Below are 24,105 nucleotides of genomic sequence, written 5' to 3'. Positions count from 1 at the left end.
CTTATGCTTGGGGTCCCTCCAGGAGGGTCAAGGACCCACCAAGGGAACAGCTCTAGAATGAAAGCCACCCTCGGTTCCCAGCCCCAGAATCACAGGAGGGACCTGAGGCCACACATGGAGGGTCAAACCCAGGATGGGCTCCTCCTGCCAACCTTCCAGCTGGCCATGAGACCTGCCACCTGGGCCAGGTCCACCCACTCCACAGACAGGGTGAGGGAGGGAACCCAAGGTAAACAGGCACCTTGCTTCCCTGGACCGGACCCCACAGCTCCCGGCAGGACCACCAGCACGAGGCAAGGACGGTGCGGCCTGGTGACTACAGGTCGGCAGGCAGGTGGTCGAGGGGGGAGCCCCCACCAAGGCCTTTGTTCCTCTGCAACCGTGAACCCAGAAAGGCACAAATGGTGCTGGGACACGCATGCCATGCTTCTGCCCCGGGCGCTAGAGACCCTGGGTCCCAGGAGCCTGAGCTCTCAGGTGTCAGCACTTCCTTCCACATCACTCAGGTCTCCTGGCCCCACTGAGCTGCCACCCCCATTTTGCAGGTGCTACACTGAGACCCAGATAGAAAGGCAAGGGCTCACAAGACCCTGGAGCCAACCTGAGAAGAAGGCTGACCTCGGGCACACACAGTGCAGCCCAGTTACTGGGCTGGTAGGGTGCCCAGGCAGGAGCAGAAACACCAGGAATGCAGGGGAGGAAGGCCTCACCAGCCTGCAGGCTGCATAGGCCTATGGCCCAGAACAAATCAGCCAGACCACAGCCTCCACGGCGCTACAGCCTCTTTCCAGCCTGGTGTGAGCCGGCCAGCCTGCCCAGGGCTCAGCTCCCCAGGCTCCACCCCACAGTGCAAGCCCCCACCTGCAGAGAGAAGGCAGGACAGCGATGGAGCGGGGAGTGGCAGGCCCCAGCCCCCTCCCACCGAAGGCTTCCAGAGGTGCCACCAGGCTCCCCGGTGGCTTTCTTCTCCCCAAGAGCACGAGGCTTTTCTGCTCCATTGATTTAATGGATTTGTCATTCATCAGACAGCTTTGGGCAGAGGAGGAACACTGGGCAGTACGCTCGGCTTCTCGTGGAAACATAAATACATAAATTACATGTTTATACAACTAACAGACAGATTCACAGGCACAGCACTGTGAATGTACAGCCGAGACACCCCGACAGGGTCTGGGCAGAACCCCAGCGGCCTCGTACCTCCCCACTGGCCATCCACCTTAGCCAGGACACACGGCCACTGGCACCCACCCACCCAACGTCCTTCCCCACCTCCCTTCGGTCAGGCTGAAAGGCAGCATCCCACAGGCCAAAACTACCCTGTCAACTGCTGAAGAAATCCCTTTATAAGAAATCTTCCATCAACACACAGACACCAGACGTTTGCCGCTGCCCTGGACGGTCCCATGGGCAACAAAGGGATCTGGATGGTCACGCGCGCCTTACGGTTTTGAGAACAGGGACAGCAGGTGTGGGTGATGTGCAGCTGCCCATGTTTACTGGCTCACACGTGGAGACGGTGGAGTCAACTCACTTCCACATTAAAATTCTTCATCTGCTCGTCTGCACTGACAGGCGGATGGCTTCCCGCTCCAAGGCCGCACATGCAAGCCGGCTTCTTTGCACACTGGTTAGTTCCAGAATCCCCGGGCAGGCTGCATTCTTCAGGTCCTCATCAAGCCCAGAAACACCAGCATCTCCCAGTTACTAGCCAGGAGCCACAGCACCTTGTCCCAGACCACGCGGCCCGAGACAAGGTCTCAAATCCACTACACTAGAGAAATGTGACCACAAAATGCTCTTCATGTGTACAAATGGGTTTTGTGAGTTTGGTCTTTCCCCTTTTGGTTCAAAGAAAGAAAAAAACAACATAGCAGGCTCTCAAGTATATAAAACTGGTAATATTAGATAAAAATACAAAGTTCACCTTTACAGAACAAAAAAGCAAATAAAAACAACACACACACACACACACACGCACACACACACACACACACACACACACTTGAATATATGTAAAACATTAACATCTTACCAAAAATAAAGAATCTAGATCTGTCCAAAGGCTGGCGGCAGCCAGGAGCAACCTTGAAAAGCCACAAAGGAAGGCCACGTCCTGTGGCCAGCACTGTGGCACATGGGGGACGTGGGATGGCACTTGATGGGATCACCCTCAGTTCTCTCAACATGGCTTAAATCAAAAAGCAAAACAAAACAGGGCAAGGGAGAAACACGTAAAGCCAGAAACATTTAGGAAGTGATGCATAGGTGGGTATACCATGTTTATTTTAATACATCTCATTTGTCTGCATCCTGCTAGGAAAAATACTGTCCGACCCACTGTCCTGTTACAGCAGTCTGGTATCATCGGTGTAAATGTCATCCGAGAGATAATTAAAAAAAAAAAAAAAAAAAAAAAGCTAGGCAAAGAGTAAAAAGGAAAGCTTAATAATCACTTTATGGTGTAAAAAAAAATCCACTTAAGGCTCTCAGGAAGGTTTCTGTATAAACTTAAACACTACAGCAAGGAGATGTGGTTTCTAAAGTCCCGTGGCAGATTCTGGGACGTTCCTGGCTCCCGCGCCCCTGCAGGGCCTGCTGGCATCCGTGTGCAGTCATCCCGAAAGCAGGCTGTGTCCCTGGCAGAAGCACCTCACCTGTGGCCGCCCGGACAGAAATCCAGCCCGCCGAGACACCGAAGCTTCCCTCCCACAGGCGTCCCTCCATTCCGAGAACCGTTTCGCTATTCTTGTGAGTCAGTTTTGTTTGTCCTGTGCCGTGGTTTTGTTTGCTGCGGGCGCTCTCTCTCTTTATTGTTTCACCGAGTGCTACAATACTTGCTTTGATGTCACATTAAACAATGTATACTGTCTCTTTGTTCTCCAGAGTGTGCGTGGAGACGGTTTTCACGGAGGAGAACAAAGGCCACACGCTGGCAATAAGCACCGTACGTGGTAGGTTCAGGAATGTAACACGCCGCGTGCATCCGTGTCCCGGGAAAGGGCCGCTGGCTTGTCCTCACCTCACATCTGCAGGGAGAGAGGAGAGAGGCAGTAAGAGGCAGGCTGTGCACACACACCCGCCGCACGCGCACACACACGACAGGGCAAGTCAGGATTTGATGTTTTCGTGCGATTTTTCAAGTCAAATATGCCTTGTTACGCTTTCTGTAACATCCTGACCAGGACTGGGGCAAGACTCTCGGGGTCTCAGAGGAGAACTGCCTGAGAGCCTAGCCCCATCCTCCCACTGTACAGATGGAGGAACTGAGGCCCAGGAAGGTTTGCCTTTCTTCTCATTTCTCTTCCTACCAGCCTAGGGCTTGATGTGATTCCTGGCAGCCACCTTGGGCCACGAGGCAACCCTGAGGATGGACACCACCAGAGACAGCAGGGTCTCTGTGACCAGGTGGTCTACACTGAGCTCTGAGCTAATCCTACATCACATGACCACTGCTCACTCCAACTCCTGTACCACCCATCCACATGCTCAGGACCTGGAGAAGCGGAGATGCCCGCCTGGCACTCTGATCTGTCGTCAGCTGGCCCATGCAGGCCAGAGGCCAATGTCTGTAGGCTGGACGTATAGGCAGGCACCACCACCAGCCCCACACCCTGGAGATGTCTGGGAGCTGCTCCAGAGCCCATACCCGTGGGCCTTTCCTCACCCTCCTGGACGGACCAACCCACAAGCTTCCCAGGGGTCTGGCCTGGCAGCTCTCTACAGGCACTACTGTCCCACCAGAGCCTGGGCACTTGGATACCTGCCTGCAAGAGTCCCTCTCACGGCTTTGTGTTGGATGCCATAGGCTCACGGATGCCCAGAGACAAGGACCGGGCCCTCCAGAGCCAGACAGGCCAGCACCAAGGGCCAGGAAGGCTGCAGATGACCTTCTCCATGGTGACCATGTTGCCCAGATGCCTTTCTTCTGGGAAGCAGCATGTCTCCCCTAAAAGACTATGTTTCCTGGGCCCCCTTGCAGTTCAGAGACGGCCAAGGAGTGCAAGCAGAAGTCACTGGTGGAATTTGTCTTAAGAGGGGCCTTTCGCCCTTCCCCCCAAGCCTTCTTCCAGCCTGGAGTACAGAGGTGATTTCTGGCACTTCAGCAGCCCGCAGACAACACCAGTGCCAGACGGAAGTGTCCGTGACAGCTGCTACACCTGCTCTGGTCGCCCTGTCTCGACATGAGTCACAAATATCTCCCTTATGGAAACAGCCCTAATTGTTTCTAGTGTGTTACCACTTGGCAACACAATTCCAGGACATTCCAGAAGTCAACAGCCCTACACATTTTAAAGCATCTTCAGACAGGATCTACTCTGCCTTACACGGCCCTTACCTGTGATCTCTGTTAGCCTCAGTTTTTTCATCTGTCACATGGGGTGGGTAACCTGCCCGAGGGGGTCCCAGCTAGTAATGTCAGAGCTACCCCACTGCTGCTCAGGAAGCCCAAACCACTCTGCTCCCGTGATGCCTCGCCCGCCAATCACCAAGAGGCCAAAGCCAGAGCAGGGCTCCGGAGCACCAGTGAGCCGCGGACCAGGCGTCCGTGTGACGGGAGCGGCTAGGACAGGAGCAAGGAGACCCACAGCCCAGCCAGACACCAGAAGCTCGCGGAGCAATCAGGGCCAATCAGGGCCGCGGCCTGGAGTGATTTGCTTGATCAGAGCACCTCCCCCATCAGGGCCAACGCAGGTAACAGCTCCTACCTGGTCGGCTGGTTAGGTGGGTTTTAACCTTTTCCTTTTCCTCTTTTTACCTGACTCCCTACGTCTTCCTGTTAACAGAAGGGCAGGAGAGTGAGCGGGCCTGGGACAGCTGCTGGGCCTTAACACAGCAGGGAACGCCTGACCCGTCTGTCTTTCTGGAAGAGAGCTCCACCTGTGCTGGCAGGCAGACACTCCCTGGTCCCCTGCGCTGGCCAGTGGGTCACAGCACCTTGCCTCTCCTGGGCAAAGTCTGCCTGCAGGGGAGGCAGAGGCCCCAGGGCAGAGCTGCAGCCGCCGCCCAGCACCACCTGCCCTCCGGGGTGGGCCCAGCCCACCCTCACTCCAGCCAGAGTCGCTCCCTCAGCCCCGCCAATGCCTGGCCAGCAGGCGGCCCACCGCCCACCGCACCCTCTTCCCAGCCACCGCGGGGCTGGGCTGAGGGCCCTTCCTCACGCAGGCGGCAGACGGTGGTGCCCCTTACCCGTCTCCTCTTCCCGGTAATCAGGGTTCGGGCTGGCAGTCGCACACGTGCACTCCAAGTGCTCCTCCAACCGCACCTGGACTTCCTTTAACTTCGGCTTCTTCCGGACATACTCCACCTTGGCCACCTGCCAGACAAGCCCAGCCTGAACACCCACCACGCAGCCCCGGGCCCACCCAGGCCAGCAGGGGGAGCCTGGGCAGCCTGACCTCTGACCTCCCTGACTTCCTCCTGGTAGGAAGGGCTTCAGCATAGCACCTGGGTGTTGGTCCCATTTTGACTTAAACCCAAAAGACTCACATGAGCCAGCAAGTCTGAAAAACACACTCAGGCGGTGGCTCTGGGGCATGAGGGAGGTGCCTGTGCTGTTATAGGGGCCGTAGAGCAACAGGGAAGCTTCAAAACTTATACTCACCATCAAAAGTTAAAAATCTGTAGCAAGAAAAGAGCAGTAGCTGCATTTGCCACATGGCCCTGGGCTACCCTCCTGCCTGGGACCCGAGGAGAAACGTGGCCCGGGGGCCACAAGGAGGCAGAGTCCAGCTGTGGATTCGAGTCTATAGTGGGCTACAGACCACCAGTGCCGTGGGGACCCCTGCCCCCTGAGGAGGCCAGGCAAGGAATCCCAGGCACAAGGCACCTTCTCATGGTCCCCAGGCAGCAGCTCTCCTTGGGCAGGAGTGGCTGCAGGGGACCCGGCACAGAGCTGGTGCCTGATCTTCAGTCCATCATGAGCCCCAGCTGTTCCAGCTGCTCTGGACACAGCCCAGCCCACAGAGTGGCGGACCTGCACCAGACCCCTACCCAGGAGTGGCCCATCCAGCCCCAAGAGCCCGCCTACCCCACACAAATCCAGGCTATGAGGAATCAAGTTCCCAAGGACCTCAGGGAACCGACTCATTCCATCCTGGAAACGCAGATCCACCTGCCATACACATGCATGCACATGCCCCCACGGGACCTCGATTCCATCCACATACATACATCTGCCCCATCATAGGACCTCAATTCCAGACACATACATGCAGAGTGCATGTACACATCATATCACAGGAACTAGCCTGTGCTAGTGCACAAGCACACATCCAGTCATGGGAACTCAACTCTGCACAGAGCACACATGTACCCAGCCCTGGGAACACAGGTCCTCACAACATAGCCGTGCCACCTGGTACCAGGAACACTGATGCGTTCACAGTGGGTGCCGTGGAGATGGCTCTGTGCCGGCGGCAGAGACCCTGTGACCCCCACCATGCACAGCCCATCTCCCTTGCAGTCCATGGACCAAGAAGTGGGTGATGACTAGGCAAGCCCCTGCCCACAGCGCTAGCGGATCCTCTCCCCAAATGCCGAGGCCTGAGCTCTGGTTCTCAGCAGGGACCTGCCCATCCTCCACATGCCCATGCCCCTGAGCACTGCAGAGCCAGACAAGTGGTGGATTAACCATCTCTGCCAGCACTTGGGGCCTGGGTCCTCAGTCCCAGAAACCATCCTCAATGATACCCACTCCACCCCACTGTTCACCTGGGGAAACCGAGGCAAAGGGGAGCAGAACTACTCAGGTTACACCTGAGCATAGAGCTGCCAGGAAGCCTGGATCTTGTCCAGAACTTCCGGGTTGAATGGGACCCCAAGTGGAGAGCAGGAGCCCCCAGCCCAGGGACAGGCTAGAAGGGAGTAGTGGGGAGGGGGCCATTTTCCAAGCTCCTCTGGAATCAGAAGCCATGGGGCTCCTGGGCAGCGAGGCCCTGAGGCTTGTCTGGACCTGGCCCTGGCTGCTTGGCCACATTAATGGTTAACCCACGGTGCAAAGGGTGCCGGGCACCCGGCGGCTGTGTGAAGTGATACGCAGCCTCGGGCGTGAACAGAGGCAGCCAGGCATGAGCTCAGAGCTGCGGTCAGGAGCCAGGCCAGGTCTGGGGCCAGCCTGGGAGGTTTCCTAAGTGGAGACCTGGGAGGGAAGGCAGCCTCGGGAAGGAGCAGCTGCAGGACAGGTCTGCTCCCCAGGAGGCTGCCGCCAGGGAGGCCTGGGGTGTGGTCTCCCCTCAGCTGCCCCCTTCCCCAGGGCAGGCGAGCCCAAGATGGAGGACCCTCAGGCCATGTGGGCAGAGCCTCCACCATCCCCTCTGCAAATGGGACGTGGCCCACACCCACCCAGGGATCGTGGGGAGGAATAAACTCAGTTACATGTGGAGAAGAGCCTGGACTCAGGCCCAGGCTGCCCAGCAGAGCTAGCAACCCCAGCATGGGCACCTCCAGCCCCCAGGGCAGAGTCGGGTCCTAGGGAACCCTCCCCTTAGAGGCATTGTGTGGGGTGCACGTCAGCACAACTCCCCAGTGGGCAGAGGATCCCACCAGCCCCAAGAACCAGTGTGCCTAGGCAGTAACTGGGCCCAGTTTCTGACTGCTGCCGCAGGGCCAGTAGCCTCAGCCCCTCCTCCCTGTACTCAGGGAGCCCCCTCCCCACCACACTGTGCCCTACCACAGCTCCCAGCTCTGAGCACCCCCGGGGGGCCTCCACATACTGCTTCTACCATCCCTGGCTTCTCAGTGGGTTCACATCAATCAGCTGTACTGCTCTTGGCTCTGGCCTCTGTGGTCAACGGAGGCAGATACGGGGACCCAAGCTTGGCTGAGACCCCCCAGGCTCCTGGGCAGAGAGGGTAGGCTTGTTCTCTACCCAAGACATCCTGGACCAGCGGGGAAGGGAACATTCCCGAAGCACCGCCCCTGGGTGAAGTGTACACAACACCGGCCACTCGTCTGGGAGCCCACTTTCCCTTCCGATGGGCTACTTTATCAAAGAAAAGCAAACAGTGACTTATGACTGCACCTGCTTCTGGGCATGCAAGGATTCTGGGCCACTCTGCCACCTCTGCCCGGCCAGGAAACAGCCACATTCTTCCCCCAAGAACACACTGTGGATGTTAAATTCTCAAAAACATCCCCAAGCCAGCAAGCTCACACGTTACATCCTGGGGACCCCATTCCCGGTCTCCACCCAGACGCGTACCAGAGCCCCAGCAGGTACCCACCTCGCCCCCATTTGTGTCTCAGGCATCTGGGTGCACTTTATAAACCAGACACCTGACTCCCCGCCACCGGCCTGCCTGTGTCCATGCTGCCTCACTGGCAAATCTCCCCAGGAACATGACCATGGTGGCATCTCCCTTCTAAGGGGGATGCTAAGCTAGGAGACTTGAGTTTCTGCCGCTCACCAGCATCCCTGGTGGGACTATGAGGCAGGACGTCACCCCATCAACCCCCAGGGCTGGGAGAGCCACGCACTGAGGGGCCCCCACAATCCTACCGGGTCATGGCCTGACCATCTGAGAATCCAGGCAGAGTACTTATTGTCAGTGACATTTACTGGATGTCACAGCACTTACTGAACCCCAAGTGCCAGTCACTGCCATGGTCACAAAAATCCCACAAGGGCCCGGTTACAGATTATCTCACAGATGAGGAGCTGAAGCAGCTCAGAGTAAGCTTCTTTCCCTGAACTTGGGAACAGCAGGCCTAAGCTCATCCCCTAACCCAGGAGATGGTCCTGCAGGTTTGAGGGCCCCGGGCCCATGCTCCAGACCCATGTCCCCCGTGTCCATTTAGAACTGACCCGACCCCCCAAGTCACGTCAGACACACCAGCAAGGCAGGGGGAATCAGGGCCTGCTGCAGGGCCTGAAGCCCAGCAAGCAGTGCCAGCGGCCCTGTGCAGCCCCCCAGGCCCAGGGGACCGGCCTTGCTGGCTCCTAGCACTGTCCCCAGGCAGGCACAGGGCACCCTGCCCAGTCTTCCTGCTGCAGGAACTCCTGCTTTCTCTCTAAGGCTGGGCCTGGACCCCCACAAACAGCAGCTGAGGGAGCCCTGGCTGGACCTGTCCCAAATTCCCAATTCTGAGAGCCTGTCCCAGGCACCCAGGTGGATGCACCTACATCCACCTTCCAGAAGCACAGTGGAGCTGCAGCAATCCCCTGCACAAGGCCACAGGCAGAGTCCTGGCTTCTGGAGGCCTGGGGGTCAACAACCTCACTGTGTGTCCATGCCTCTCCCCACTGGAAGGCTGGACTCTCAGCAGCACCTCCACTGACCCCACAGGGGCAACTCAGGCCAGGCCAGGTGGGCGAGAGCCGAGAGCCACTGCCGTTCACCCTAAGTTACGGCCACCCCCACCCCTACAACCTGGGACAGAATTTGACCCCCAGGAGCAGTAACTGAGCACCAAAGTCAGTGGTAACATCAGTGGTGGGAAAGTGGGGAAGTCGACCCCCTGGACCACTTACCTGCTTCTCCCCAAGGTCTGACGGCAGCTACCCTCTGGTAACCGCAGGTGGACCTGGGGTGCTGGGGTCCCCACCTCCAATCACCTCAGTCCAGCTGCTGCCCTGAGGGCAGGTCCCTGGAGAGCCCAGCCCCAGGTCCCTTCTCCAGGGAGGTCACAGGGCCTGGGCTGCTGAGCAGCCTTCCACCACTGAGCACACCCTGGACCGTTCACCTGGGCCTCACCAGGAGACCACTCCTGGCCTCAGACTGCATCGAGAGGCCAGAAAACCCAGAAAGCTGAGGAGGGGCAGTCCCAGGCCACGACCCAGGAAGCCCCAGCTCCTCCCACCCCCAGCACTCAGCACAGCTGCCCAACTGGGACCCCCAGGACCCATCCTGCTCTGCCTTGACTCCAACGGGAGCAGGAACAGCTCCGGGCCAGGCGTGGGGGGCCAGGCCGGCCTCCACAATGGGCCTCCTGTTCCCACTGACCTTTTGTCCCCTCTGCAAGAACCCGAGTGTCTGGGGCCGGATGTTTTCCTGCCAAGCCTCTGATGGGTGGGCAGGGAGGAAAAGAAAGGGGCTGGGGTCTGAGGAGGGTGGGCACTGGACATGGAACCAGGCTATCTGGGCTCCAGCTGAAGGACTGGTCCCTGTCCCCGAGGGCTGCCCAACCCTGTCTGAGCAGATGAAGGCCCGTGGGGGAAGCCCTGGCCCAGCTCCACCACCTGTCCTGAACCCATTGGGCCTGTCCCAAGGCAGAAACGGACCACTCACCCTCCCCACGTGGTGCCTCTGGACCCCTGCCCTATCCAGGATGGACTAGAGGAGAGGATCACTGCCCATCCCAGGACCAGATACCGCCTGGTCCTCACACCATGGGCAGTCGAGTGGTCTCCAGAGCCAGAGCCCCACTTCATTTAGCACCCCATACCTCTGTGAGCCCCCCAACTCAGACACACTAAGGACAGCCCCAGTACCCTCCCTATCCTGTGTGGGGCCATCCAACTGAGAGGACACAGCCCCACTCCTGCATCCAGGAGAAATAGACCTCAGGTACATAGATCTGGGGCTCACAAGGCACCTCAACACACAAGGGCAGTAAGACCCGACGGAAGCAGAGGAGGGCAGGTCCCACAGCAGAGAGCTGGCAGCAGGGCGGTCTCCATGGGAACACAAGGGTTCCTCCCTTCGGCCCTCAGTTTCCCCCCCTAACCAGGTGCAGTGCTGGGGTCGGGGCCTGGCACAGGGAGGCTGGAGGACTGAGTCAGGCCCAGAGGCCCCTCTGAGGCAGGAGCCAGCGCCAGGCAAGCACTCCAGGCACCGGAGAACTCCGGCTTCAAGGGGAGTGCCCGCAGAGAGACGGCGGAGCAGTCAGCCCTGGAATGTGCTTACTCAATACCTGAAACACGGCGGGAGCCCCAGTCCGGAGGACGCGCCAAGTCCCCGTTATGGGTCTAAAGCACCTTCTCATGTGACAGGCAAGCATCAGGCGGCTGCACCGTCTACACAGTCTTCTCCACAGGTACCCCACTCTAGGGCCAGGGGCCCACAACGATGGTCTGGACCCAAGGTAAGGCACAGGGCATTTGAAATGATCCCTTGGTGAGGGATGAGTCCCAACATAACCCCAGAACTGAAATCCTCGCTCCAGGAAAAGCAGACCCACCTGCTATGGGAAGCCAGCTGAGATGGGCAGGTCTGCCCCATGAAGGGCACCCCACTGCCCAAATCCATATCCCCAGAGACATCCAGGATCATCACCCACCCAGAGCCGGCTTCCAGGGAGGGCCGCCCCTCCCCAGATAGGGCCCCAGACCCTCCAGCCTCATCCCAGGATGCAGGAAGCTGGCACCCCAGAGGGGCTGAGCACCCAGAAGTAGGAAAAACTCCTCTAGGAGGGCCGGCTGCAAAGGGCTCGTTTGGAACCTTTACAGCCCCAGATACAGAGCCACCATACTTAGACCCATGTCACAGAGAGGGCAAGGCCAGAGGGGAACAACCCAGGCCCCAGAGAAGCTTCTGGCTCCAAGCCAAAAGCCGGACCCCAATCTGGCCATCCAGAGTGGCCTGAAGCAGAATTTTCCCCAAGGATTCAACGGGGGAGAACAAGGAGTCCCACACATGTGACTGGAGCATGGCCTTCCTACGTGTCCCATGGAGGTCACACAGCCAGCTCCCTGCTAGCAGAGGCTTCGTGGCAACAGACCAGGTATGTACTGACTTCCCAGTGACCACAGGTGGGCAGCAAAGATGGGCAGCCAAAGCCTGGGGTCCTTGGTCCCAGGACAGAGCACATGTTCCTGAGATGTGGGGGGATCTCATGGCTCAGCCCAGGGACCACAGCACCCAAAGACTGGTATGGGCCTCGGCACACAGGTGAGGCGCGGGGCCCACCGTGGCAGGGCCTGTGCCCACCCCAGCACTGCCATCTCCACATCCCTCTGGGCACAGGCTATGGTGGCGGTGCAGGCCCCACAGGGACCCTAACTCCTCCTGCCATGCGCCACCACCCCACTGAAGTGCCTGCGAGAGCTGCCCAGGGGAGGAGCGGGGCAGCCCTGGACTCACTGGTTCCACACCATGCACAACCCACCAGGGAGGCAACAGCAGCTCGCACAGCCCTCACAGCTCGCAAACTACGGCTTCCCGCAGGATGCGCGGGGTGGTGGAGGGGGACGGGTTCCAGACACCCACCCTGGAGACTGAGACCCCAGTCCCGATCTACCATGGCCCAGCTCTGCGCCTGTGGGGAAACGGGAGCACAGCGTGTCTGCTCCAGCAGCTGTGCCTGCCGCCAGCCGGGGACAGCATGACGCTCACCTTGACGCTCCGGTGGTGGATGCGAGAGGGCTGGCACTTGACACTGCTGGTATTACAGCAGCCGGTACAGCGCTTCACCTCCACGCACGGGGGCCAGATCAGGAAGTTGGCTGATGTGGGGTCCACCTGGCTCCGAGGTATCTCATAAATGACTGTCCTGGTCTTACAGACGGCAGGAATGGCTTCCTCTGTGGAGGCAAGAGCACAGTGAATGGGGCCCCGTACCCCCGAGTGCAGCAGCCCCAGCAGCTTGGGGGTGACCGGGAGCCCAGCTGACCACAGTGCCGTCATGCAGCGGCAGGATCTTCAAGGCGAAACGGCACTCCCTCGCCACGCAGGAGCCCCCAGGGAAAGGTGCCACTGGCCAAGGAACCTGGAAGCAGGAGCTCAAACGTGCAGGCCGCCTGACACAGCCAGGGCACAGCACACACGGCCAGGTGAGGATGGAAACTGAGGCTGCCAGACTGCGTGAGAGGGAGCCAGCGAGTCTCCATCAACTGAGCAAGCTCCAGAGCAGGGAAGCCTGGAGGGCATGAAGGGCACAGCCGCCTGGGGCTGAGGCGTCAGGGCCAGGCCCTGCTCCAGGCAACAAAGCCCACACTGGAGCTGGTTGCTACCCCAGGGCTCAGGGCACTGGGCTGTCTTGGTTAGTTTGCTGCAGCTCCCCCATGAAACGAAGCAGCCATGGGAAGTTCAGCTGGCTGTTAGGGAGCCAAAGTAGGCCCACAACAGGCAGGGGACACGAGATGGACAGGGCCCCGACTCCCCAGCCCCCAAGCCAGAGCCCTGTAGGCCAAAGGTCCCTGGGAGGGCCCCCTCTGCTCTGCACTCCTTGGCCCAGGCTGATCCGGCGAGCCTGAAGCCCTGAGCTCCATGTGGCCACCAGGGCACTAGTGATGAATGAGAAATCCACGTTCCTCCCCACATGCTGCTTACTAGGCCACAACGGCTCCCTGGCCCAGCTGGGCATTGTGTTAACAGCCATCTGTCAACATCCAGCCACAGGGAATGGCCAACAGGAGGCCCTGCTGCCTGGACACAAGTTCAAAGAGCCCAGCCAGCAGGCCCTGGGGCCCCCATGGAGCAGCTATACCCTGGCGACACTGTGGGACCCAGGCCCCAGAGCCAGGAGCCAGGGGAAGCCCCAACATGCACGCCTGCTGATGGACCCTCATGGGCACTGGAGCATGCATGACCCCAGTGGGGAGCACAGAGTGGGGCCTTGATCTCTGCAGACGAAAGCCTATCATGCACCTAAAGGACAGTCCTGCCTTCACCCAGGGCCAGGGAGGGGGTCAGCCTTTCCCCTCTCCTCGTACAGGGGTGAGAAGACCTCCCCAAGGGCCAAGGAGACCTGGAGGTACTTGCACCCTCGGTGGTGCTGGTCCCCCAAGAACAAGCCCACCAAAAGAAGAGAGCTGGGCACTGTAGGTCTGGGGGAAGGGCTGCTGTCCAGGGCACCTGGCCAGGTGCAGCAGGGCCCGGAGCCAGGAGAAGTCCTTGGGTCCACCCTCATTTCACTCCTGGACACCCCTTCCCATCTGGAGCAAGACGGGTAGATGACAGGCTCTCCGACAGCCTTTGAGGCTGGCCTGAAAGACATGGAGCGATGGTCTTGACAGTAACAGTACTGGGGGGTGGGGGGGCCACCTGCCCTAATCAGGTGCCGTTCATCCATACACCATGCTCAGGAAGCACAAAAGCTGTCTTCTTGGAGCAAACCAAAGCCAGACAGGCCCACCTGCCCAAGGCCATGCACTGAGGGAGCAGCTTCGCCCCAGGCAGCTGTGATGAGCAGCAGGGGCCTGAGGGGCAGGGAACTGGGTGGGTCACCCCCTAACCTGCTCTTGGGCCAAAAAAGTACAGGCTGAGTTCCCCCTCAGAGCTGAGCAGAGGCCCCAGAGATCCTGGCCAGCTAGTCCTTCCCCACAGGAGCCAGACACACAGGAGGATTGCTCTACTAGGGGACAAGGACCCACACAACCCCCAGCCCGAGCCCAAGGAGCCAAGCACGGGGGCTGGGGCCCTGGGGAAGGGAGGGCATCTGCAAGAACAGCCCACAGAGCAGAGCAGAGCCACACCTACTGTTTGCAGCTCATGGCTAGGAGCACTGGTCTGCCCATTACAAACTGGAAATTAAACACGACCACGTTTCCAGAGACACCTCCCCAAGAACAGGCCCCAGCAAGACCGGGCACTTAAGGAATTTATGATAGCTCCCCTCTCCTGGAAACTCTTGGCCCAGGCCAGGCTGTGGCAAGAAGCAGGCGGGCTGGGACAGGGAGACACCGGGCAGGAGGCCGCCTCCGGGGACGGCGGGAGGCCAGGGCGGAAGGCTGCTGGGGCCCAGCAGGCTGTGCCTTTGTTCCAGAGGAGGGAGCCGTGGCTGGGGGAGAGCCTGGCCTGCTGCCCCAGACCCCCACCCACCCAGCGGCCGCAGGGCTCACCAATGCTTCTCTTCCTCCGAATGGGCACAGGCCGCTTCTCAGGGGTGCGTTTCGCGGCGTGGCCCCCACGGGCCCTCAGACTGGTTTCCAAAGCATCCTCGGGCCCTACAGGTAGGAAGAGGACGTGGGCTTGAGGCCCGCAGGTGCCTTGGGGCCTTCCAGCAGCACTTGTGCACAACTCCACCCTCTCCCCAAGACCTCTAGGGTCCCCCTGGGAGACCCTCCCCTCCTACACAGGGATTTCCAAATGTGCAGACTCTCAACTGCCACAATGTCCCACCAAGGTCTGCTAAGCCTGCCCAGGTACTTGCACCTGGAGAACATGGAGCCCTTGCTGCCCCGCACAGTGAAGCCATGTGCGGCCTCCCCGCAAGACTCCTGTAAGCAGGGAAGCCCAAGAGGAACATGGAACCAGGTAAGGAGGGCCTGTCTATGAGACCCACAACTAACAGCCCCCGCTGCTCCCAGCCAGGGCACCTTGGGCAGGGCAGTGGGCTGAACATAGGGGCCGGCGGCAGCTGCTACGACCTTCACATCTCCCTCTTCTCACTAAACTGGCCCTGGCACAGCATTCTGATCTCCAAGGGGGCGACAGCCTGACCACGCTTGATCCTAAAGCCAGTTCACTATAGGGACAAGAGACCAGGAGAAATCCAAGAGGGGAGCAGGGCCCCCAGTAGGCAGAAACAAGGAGTGGCCGGGGCACTGACACCAGTCTGGTGCTGGCAGAGGGGAGACAGTTTGCAGGAAGGGAAGCCCCTTCCCGCCCAGGTGTCTAAGAGCTGTGAGCAGAGGCAAGCTGCTGGTAGGAGGCCTCCCCACAGAGCAATGCTCCCGAGCTGAAATGAGAACTGACCCCAGACCCCCAGGTACAACATAGCACCACCCTCTTCTCCCCAAAGGACCCTCAAGAGGCAAGGGGAGTCCCAGGTCTCCCAGATTCCTGGAAGGAAAAGGTGGTGTGGGAGGGAGAGTCCTGCCACCTGCCATCTATGATCTGGACTGAGCTGCCCCAGTGATACTGCTGTTCCTGGATGGGGGGGGGGGTGTCACACCTGGCCTCCCTGCCTGGGCCCTCAGACCCAGCTGGGAGGTCTCTTCCCACCTCTCCCCTTCCCGCCTGCCCTGCCACCCCAGGGGATAAGCAGGGGCACAGGGGTCCTGAGAAGCCGGGCCCCACAGCCAGAAGCTCCAGCACCTATGAAAGGCTGCTCCACCTGGCCCCCTCCTCCCCAGAAGGTGGGGGATGTCCTGGCCAGGAGCCCAGACCAGAGGCCCCTCCTCCTGCCCAGCCCACCTTAGTGACTATCCACACAACAAGTCTGAAGCCTGTGCTCACTCAAAGCGAAAACCAGAAGCCAGGCATGAGGTGCAAAGAGCAGAGGATGCTGCGTTCTGAGCAAAACCCTACTTTACACTCAAAATGACTCAGTGTTCCACCGCCATTTTTTTTGAGACCCAAAATAAGAGCAGAACAGAACTACTCATGCAGTAAGAATTTCCCAACTACCAACTGTGACAAGAAGCATTTTTTCACAAAAAAGTGACATTTATGAGCCATATCCTGGTGATGACCATCTTGCCACACCCACGCCAAAGAGTGGCCGGACATCCTCAGCTTCTGAAAAAACCTAACATCAGCTACGTCCCCCATGCCTTACCATAGCCAGACACCAAGAGAACCCTCACTCATCACAGCAAGTGCTATGGCCCTTTACATCTGAGGAGACGGAGGCCCCAGAGGTGGAGCGGCCAGCAGGACCGCTGGCCGGCAGGAGCCGGGAGCCCACGGGGGGCTCGGCCTGCCTCCCACCCCAGGCCCCCGGCCCTGCCTCAGCAGACTCTACGGCCAACTCGGGGGTTACCTGTCCTGCCAGCCGAAACCTGAAAGAGACCCGCCTGCAGGAAGAGATGAGTAGAGAGAGCTCCTCGGCAAACAAGCCCTATCAAGACGGGTGGCCAGGTGTTCTTGCTCACAGGCAGCCATCTGATTTATGCCCGAGGAGAAAGGCCGGAGATGACTTAGAAGGGAAGGCCGCCTGAACTGCGCCCTAAAGCCGCTGGGGGACAGTTCACCAAGTGGTTTCCCTTTTGTCTTGTCTGCACCGACCTGGGGATGACAACTCAGGACGGGGAGAGGTCCCACTGCCACCAGTCCTGGGGGAGCGTCGATGGCCCACAGTGCGGATGTTTGTGTGTCAGCCACTCCGTGACCCAGACATGGGCACAAAGCACAGCGGCCGGTTCGCATCACACTCCACCGACAGGCCCCAACTCCAATACCGCTCATTAGAAGATGACACGCTCATCTCTTGATCCAAAACCACACATGAAAAATCAACTCCCGCTCACTCGGAGAATCCGTGGGCTCAGTGAGCTTCTCCAGGCTGGCGCAGACTCCCTCGGCCTCAGGGCGCCCCCACCAGCGGCTCAGTCCTCACCGGTCTCAGGGATTCAGCCCAAGGCAGGAGCAGCCCCGGCTCAGGCGTGCCCATCATAAAACCCCGCCCACCCGGGGGAGGAGCCAGCCTGCCCAGAAGTCCCTTCCCCCAGAGCGAAGCTGGAGGGTCCCACCCCGGGAAGGGTGGGCGGCTCCCGTCCTCAGAGAATGGACCTCAGCTGCTCCCGACCTTCTCCACGGCCCAGCGTGGGGCAAAGACCCCCGGCACAGAGCCCGCGCTGGTCTAGTGCTCGGCTCCACCTGGAAAGGGAGGCTGCTCCACGCGGGAGGAGACCCACTCTCGGGTTTGTGTCACAAAGGGCCGCCCTGGGGGCAAGGCTAATGATCATGGAAGACCCTGGAACCTCTCCTGTTCCACTCCGAAGTCCTCAGGCACCAGAAGTCCATCGAGGATCATGCAGACCCCACAATGGGTGACAGGTAGACCCAGGGGCGGGGAGAAGAGCCCTGGGCTTCCATAAGGGCAAATGTGAGACCAGCCCTTGACCAGCCATGGCATACTGCGTTTTCGGTGTGGATGCTCCCAAAGCCCCCAAAGCCCCGGGTGAGGAATTCCATCAGCAGAGCGCCCGGCGCTGCAATGCTAAAAGCGTTAATGGGTGGGGGTGGGGAGGCGGGCTGCAGAGGCCAGAATAAGAATGGTCCCAGCAGAGTGAATGGCCCATTTCCCGGTGGCATCCCAAAGCCTCCCGCGGGGAAGCCAGGGGCCTCGCAAGTGCAAGCCAAGAAAAAGCCCGGAACCTTCTTGGGAGGCAGTCTCCCCACTTTCCCAAGCCTGGGATCTAGAGTGCAGGCCTGCTGTCCTCTGCTAACGGAAGAAAGACAAATCCTACGCAGGTCACACATCAAGGAGCCAGATCAGAATCCCCGGGGCCCAGCTCCGATCTAGTGAAATCCTACCCTCTTCCTGATAAGATCAGCCAAAGGATTTCCTGGGTCAAGAAACTGCAGACACAGTCCGCCCCGCTAGAAAGTGGTTTTGGCATGAAATGAAAATAGTTCAGGCCTCTCCACCACCATAATTAGCTACAAATTTCCAAATGGCTAGACCATGTGACTTTACTTGAAGCCCTTGCCTCTCCCTTGCAAGAGTAGTTTGCAGTGAGAGAAAAATCTCATTTCACTTAAAATTCTTCCATCCAACGTCTGTGCCTTCGGCTGCTCTGTTTGACAAGTTCATTTCGGGCCTCTTTAACCATCAATAATGAGTTTTCCCTACTTAACTCTCACGTGGGGGTGTTTCCATGCCAAATATATTAACTCTGAGAAGACCACCACAGAAAGAGGGCAGAAACCGGTCTGGGAAGGAGCTGCCTTCAGTTCACACCACAGGGCAGATACCAGCGAGGCGGAGACCTTCCCACCCCGACCAGTCCAGCTCTGCAACTCACAACTCGAGAGCCTCCGAACTCGACGTTTACAGAGGAACTTTCTCTGTGTCTCCTGTCTTAAGAGCCGAAGAGTGAACCCTAGAATAGTCCCCACACAACAGGTGTGCCCAAGGTATGCCTTTTCAGGGCTCACGAAAAGAGAAAGGCAGGGCCTCCCGCAACCACAAAGGCCCAGCCCCGGGCAGGAGCAGGCCACCAGCTCGCGATGACAAAGGGTCCCTGACCGAGGGGACGGCTCCTCCCCGCGCCTGCCCGCCCGCGCACGGCCTGGGGGCCCCCGCTCCTCCAGGAGCAAGCGCAGGCCCAGAGCCACACCTGGCCGGGTCGCCAGCGCCCTCTGTGCGGCTGAACCTTCTGTGACACACCAGGCATTTTCCTTAAATGCGAAAACAATCCCCGGACGAGCAAGCAGCCCTCGGCCGCCGCCGGCAGAGAAAGTGGTGATTGGAAGAGAAACTCCTGACTCATCCGCCTGGGCTTTTATGGCCCGGGATTGGATTCCGACCTTTCGGTGCGCTCCTGCGCGGCGCCCGGCCCGGCCCGACGCGGGAGGCGGCGCGGGGCGCACACGCCGCCCGCGTCCCCCGTGCCCCCGCGCCGCGCCGAGGGAAGGGGCGCGATTTACCTACGGAGTCTATCTCCAGGAGTCGCTGGAGGTCCCGGATGCTGTGGATCTGACTGTGCTCCAGCCTCTCAATTACCTCGCGGGGGATCTCGGCTTCCTGCAAGCAGAGCCACACGGTCAGGGCCAGCGCCGACCGCCAGAGCGCCTGGTCCCTGGGCCCCAGGCGCCCCCGCCCCCGCCGGGCCCTGGAGACCCCACATTCTCCGTCCCCATCCACGTCTGCCCTTTGCAAAAAGAAAACCCTCCCCACCGTTAAATTTTCAAACAAAACTCCCGCATTCTGGCCCCCGCCCGGGTGTCAGTTACAGGAGGTATGGGGGCAGCGCGGGCCCGGGTAGTTTCTGATTTAACAGTGAAATCAACATCTAGGAAGATCAAGTTGAAATGCGTCACGGATCGGCGACGAAAAGTCACGGCAGCCCTAACACTTTAATCTAGCCAGGGTCTTAAATTTCACACCCCGGAATCCCGGGCGAACCTGCGGGGGCGAGGGTCGCTAGTCTCATAAACACGCGCGCGCACACACTCACTCACACGAGCGCCCCACCCCGACTCCGGCCCAGCCGCGGCCCTAGCGCCGACTGAGACGCCCCAAATCCAGCTGGCGGCGGGGAGAGTTGCCCGGGAATGCGAGGGTTAAATCTCCACCTCTCGCAGCTCCGGACCCTGCCCAGACCACCCCCACCGCTCGGCCTCCCCCAACTCCTTCCACATTTCAACAGAGTGGGGGTCGCTGAGGGGTCTCGAGCACTAAGTTCCTGCGACGGGGGCTGTAGAAAAGTCATTCATCACAGCAGAGCTCCCGGGGATTCCGGATTCGAGGTTGTGGGGGGTGGGGACGCCGGCGGTGGGAGGGCGCGGGGGCCTGGCCCGGCCCGGCTCGCCTCGCTCAGCCACCTGTAAGCAGGCCATGGGCAGGCAGGACTGCGCCGGCCCAGCCGGCCCGCCAGGCTTGGAAACCAGGAATCGGAGGCTGCGGCCCCTGGCTGACCACCCTGCCTAGAGAGGGCTCCCGGCGCGGCCGTTCCTACCTGTTTTTCGGCCGTTTTCCTCCTTTACCCGGGCTCCGGCGGCTCACACACACACCCCTCCGCGCTCCCTGCATCCCGAAACTGCATTATCCGCCGCACCCCGGTTCATTCCCCAGAGGAGCCCGCACCCCGTGAAGTTCCCTCCCCACTCATCCACCCCGCCGCCAATCCGACCCTACACAGCAGAGCGACGCAACACGCTGGAAACTCACCAGACACACTTAGGCATGGCAAAAAAATAAAACCCAGTTGGAAAATCAGCCACCCTAGCAAAAGCCAAAAAGCACTCTGCAGAGCCCCAGTGTCCGGGACGCCCTGGCCCGCGGGCGTCCACAGAGGGCGTGCGCCGAGGGAGAGGGGACGGGGCGCGGGGGCGGCACCCACCTCGGCCAGGGCATGGGTGAGGTATCCGCAGCCGAGGAGCAGCAGGCAAGCCCAGGTCCTCATTGCGTCCCGAGGCGCTGGCGGCTCGGCAGGGAGGCGAGGCCGCGGGGCGGGCGCTCCAGCCGGGCTCCTGTGGCGGCGAAATTCAGTACCATCCCTCAGGGAGCGCGGCCCGGAGGGTGGTGGCGCGGAGAGCGGGGAGCCGGCGGAACGCGCTCGGCGCGAGCATCGAGTGCAGAGAGGCAGGGAGCGCCAGCGAGGAGGAGGAGCAGGCAGTGCGCGCTCGCCGCGCCCGCCGCGCCGGGAGCCTCCTGGGCCGCCGGGTAGGGGGTGGGGACGGAAGGGGCGGAGGGCGGGGGCTGGGCCTCTTCCTTGGTGCGTTCCCGGTGCTGGCTGCCGCCGCCGCGCTTGCTCCCGGCGCTGGCTTTAGGAGCGACCCGGCCGGTAATTCTGCATATTTGCGTGCATCAGCCCCGAGAGGGACCCCGGAGCGAGGCTGGAGCCGCCGCCGCCGCTGCAACACCCATCACCTGTCTGGACGCCCGGCCGGGTCCGGGCGCGGGCTCGCGCTCTCCCTGAGGGTTGCGGGCGGCCCCGCGCGCCCACCGTGGGCCCCGCGCTCGCCCCCGGCCTCCTCTTGCCGCCGCCGCCCGGCACGGCACTGCGCGGCCCAGCACGGCGCGGCCCGGCGGCCTGCGTGCGCCCCTCCGCGGCGTGCCCTCGGCCCCGGCGCCGCGCTCCGCCCTCCGCCGGCCCGAACCGGGCAGCGCCCGCTGCCGCGCCGCCTGGCAGCCGCCGCCCGCGCGGAGCCTCGCAGACCGGGCCTGAGGATGGGCGCAGGGCCGAGCCGGCGCCGCCGCCGCCGGCGGGAGAGAAGGAGGCGCGGACAGGCCCAGCTCGCTGGAGTTGTGCGGGCTCCGCAGGGCGCGCGTGTGGAGCCGGCCAGCGGCTGGGAGGGGGTTATAGCGCCGCCGCCGCCGCGCCCCTCCCCCGCCCCCTCCCCCTTGCCTCCCCCGGATTCCGGGCCCAGGCCCCGCACCTCGGAAGCGCGCGGGGGCCGCACGGGCCCCACTGGGCCCGGCCGCCGCAGTGAGCACACACTCTTGCTCACGCAGGCAGTAAAATCCATCAAAGCCCCGCGCCTGGCTCCGAGCAGAGCCGCCGGGCTCCGCTCGCCGGCCGGGGCTCCCCGCGCGCCCCTCCCTCGAGCTTGCCCACCCTCCCGTGCCAGCTGCAATCCTGCGGCACCGGACGGGGAGGGGAGGAGGCCGCCGCAGAAGCGCCGCCGTCGCCGGCTCGCCTCTCCAGGGCCCCAGCGGCGGCAGAGGGCAGCGCCCAGAGCTACTGCGCCAAAAAGGGCAAACGCGAGCTGGCCCCCGCCTCCCGCCCCCCGCCTTGGCGCTCGGGCCTCTTTCCACCGTTAGGATCCAGGGCCCCTGCCTCCCGTCTCCTTAAAAGGAGGGGGAGTGAGTCTCTGGGGAGAGGTGGGGCGGGTTTAGGGGCGCGTCTGGGGCACTCACCTGGCGGCTGCCACGCGCCCCCGCCCAGAATCCGATGCCTGGGGCTTCTGAATAAGGAGCCTCCACCCTCATTCCGAGATGGGAGGGCGCCCAGGTCGGAGTAGGGGGCCGAAATGTGCTTCGTCCCCACCCTGGGACCCCGCGTCCCCACTCCCTCGTGGAAGGCCGGGCGGCCTGGGCCGGGAAGTAGGGGGAGTAGAAAGGAAGGGGGAGAAAGGAGCCGTCCGTGAGGAGCCCCGGAGTCTGAGCCTCCGGAGTCAGGATCTGCTGGGCGCACAGAGCGCCACCTCCGGCCGAGGCGCGGCGCAGAGCGCGGTGCGGGGGAGCGACGCGCCGAAGGCCGAAGCCTGATTACGGCTGGACCGCTCCTAGGCCACGAAGGGGCGTGTGCACCTGGACTGGGCGAACTCCGCCCGCCTAGACCAGGTGGGGTCGGACTCCGGTCTCAGGCCCCTCGAGGGCGCGGACAAACCCCAGAACCAGCGCTAGAGTGATGACGGGCCCAGCTTCCTAAACCTAGACGGCCGAGTCCCCCAGAGGCTAGGAGACGTCGGGATGGGTGAGTGGGCGGCGAGAGAGAATTCGGCCCGCGCCTGCTCTCCACCCCCATCCTGTGGATTAGGCCCGCGCCCCGGCCGCTGCCGACCTCACGACAGACAAAGGCAGTAAAGGCGCAGCCCCGCGGGCGGTCTTTCATCCGCGGCTCGGCGGGCTCCGGCATTTCAAAAGCCGAGGCCGGAGGGCGCCTCGGGGCCGCTCGTCTTCCCCCAAATATCGAGGGGGGCGGGGCCTTCCCTGCTGTTCCCAGAGGGCCCGGGTATGCACGCGCCCTTCCACGTGCCTCCACACACCTGCAGTCCCCCTAGGCGCCTACCCCAGGCGGCAACCCCACGCTGCGACCCCTGCAGTCAAGCGGCTCTCCGGGTGGTCGGGATGAAGGAAGACCGAAGCCGACCAGGGGAAACTTGGAAACCTTTAGAAGCAGAAGCACGTGAGCGCCAGTCCTTGTCCGTCCAAGTGGAGCTAGCGCTTGGGAGAGGAAGACCCCTGGACGGTTTCTGGAAGGCAGCCAAACGCTCCCCGCCAGGACGATGGGACCGGCCCCTACTCCTGCCCAGGGATGCCTGCATCTCATCCTGCTGAGCCTTGGATTCCTCGCGGGCAGAGGGACACCTTTCTGTGGGCTAAAGGACTTAGTGGGGTAATGGGTGTGGAAATGAAGGAGTAAAGGGCCCTTCCTGCTCCAGCCTCTGCACAGAGGCTCGCCGGATCCTGGAGGGCCCCACCAACCGAGCGAACCTAGTGGGGTATGTCTCTCGGAGCCCGCTCCCAGCCTGGCACTTCAGGGGTGCCTAGCTCGAACTTGGGGCCAGGAGGGGGGCACATTCAACAGAAGTCTCAGGCCAGAGCGACCCGGTGAGCAGGGCTGAGGCATGGATGCAACCGGCCCCGGACTGGGGAACGGCGCCGGCACCCCTCGAACCCCCGCCTCTATTAAAAATAAACCGCGGCCGGTCGTCATAGCTACCACGGCAACAGCGGCCGCGCGAACAGCCAGCCGCCTTTTGGGGAAGGCAGGGTGCGACGCCCGTCGGAGAATCAAGACCCGTCCTCGGGTGGAACAGGGCCCCTTCCAACTCAACGTACCCACCCTCCCCCGGGTCCTCAGAAGAAACTGGCAGAAATAGATCCCAGAAGCTCCTTTCCAAATTGGAAACGAAGACCTCACGACTGAATTGACCAAGAGGTCACCAACTCGCACGAGAATCTGCGCCCGTGTGGACTCCACCCCCACTTATTAATACCTCTCCTCAACACCCCCATCCACACGCTGCACTCCTCACTTCAACCCCTGGAGAAGAGGCCTGAGCACTGGGGTGGGTGGCAGCCATTCGGCCGCCGACGGGACAATAGCACCTGCCCAGCCTGCCCCGCCGGTGGTCCTGGCAGACCAAGCATGGTCACATGCTCCAT

General features: G+C 61.4%; 1 protein-coding gene across 4 annotated transcripts; it reads right to left on the bottom strand.

Annotated features, from left to right (window-relative positions):
• Positions 1–985: 985 nt before the first annotated feature.
• On the bottom strand, positions 986–22,566 carry PDGFA (platelet derived growth factor subunit A). 4 transcript variants are annotated; one of them, XM_036932986.2, is made up of 8 exons: positions 22,132–22,566; positions 20,612–20,741; positions 19,197–19,293; positions 14,720–14,824; positions 12,273–12,460; positions 5,188–5,314; positions 4,707–4,774; positions 986–3,026 (listed from the first exon to the last, which is right to left on the bottom strand). In XM_036932986.2, exons 2-7 carry the CDS (start codon positions 20,672–20,674, stop codon positions 4,719–4,721), a joined length of 636 nt encoding a protein of 211 aa, XP_036788881.1. In that variant the 5' UTR covers positions 20,675–20,741; positions 22,132–22,566; the 3' UTR covers positions 986–3,026; positions 4,707–4,718. The 4 variants fall into 4 exon arrangements, with proteins under 4 accessions (XP_036788881.1, XP_036788879.1, XP_036788880.1 ...); XM_036932984.2 differs by lacking the exon at positions 22,132–22,566 and adding an exon at positions 21,651–21,788; XM_036932985.2 differs by lacking the exon at positions 22,132–22,566 and adding an exon at positions 21,142–21,274.
• Positions 22,567–24,105: the final 1,539 nt, after the last annotated feature.

This window comes from Manis pentadactyla, chromosome 10 (genome assembly GCF_030020395.1).
Source record: "Manis pentadactyla isolate mManPen7 chromosome 10, mManPen7.hap1, whole genome shotgun sequence".
NCBI lineage: Eukaryota > Metazoa > Chordata > Mammalia > Pholidota > Manidae > Manis > Manis pentadactyla.
Note: the sequence above shows the minus strand (reverse complement) of the source record. Positions and strands in the feature narration are given on the sequence as shown.

Bases quoted from the DNA above. Each gene is read 5' to 3' on its own strand.
- PDGFA (XM_036932981.2), bottom strand. From the start codon at position 21,740: ATGGATTTTACTGCCTGCGTGAGCAAGAGTGTGTGCTCACTGCGGCGG. The intron at 20,742-21,650 runs GTGCGGGGCCTG...TCGCCGCCACAG, and splicing joins GGCCCCCGCGCGCTTCCGAG to GAGCCCGGCTGGAGCGCCCG. The intron at 5,315-12,272 runs GTGAGCGTCATG...CTTGTCTGGCAG, and splicing joins TCCACCACCGGAGCGTCAAG to GTGGCCAAGGTGGAGTATGT.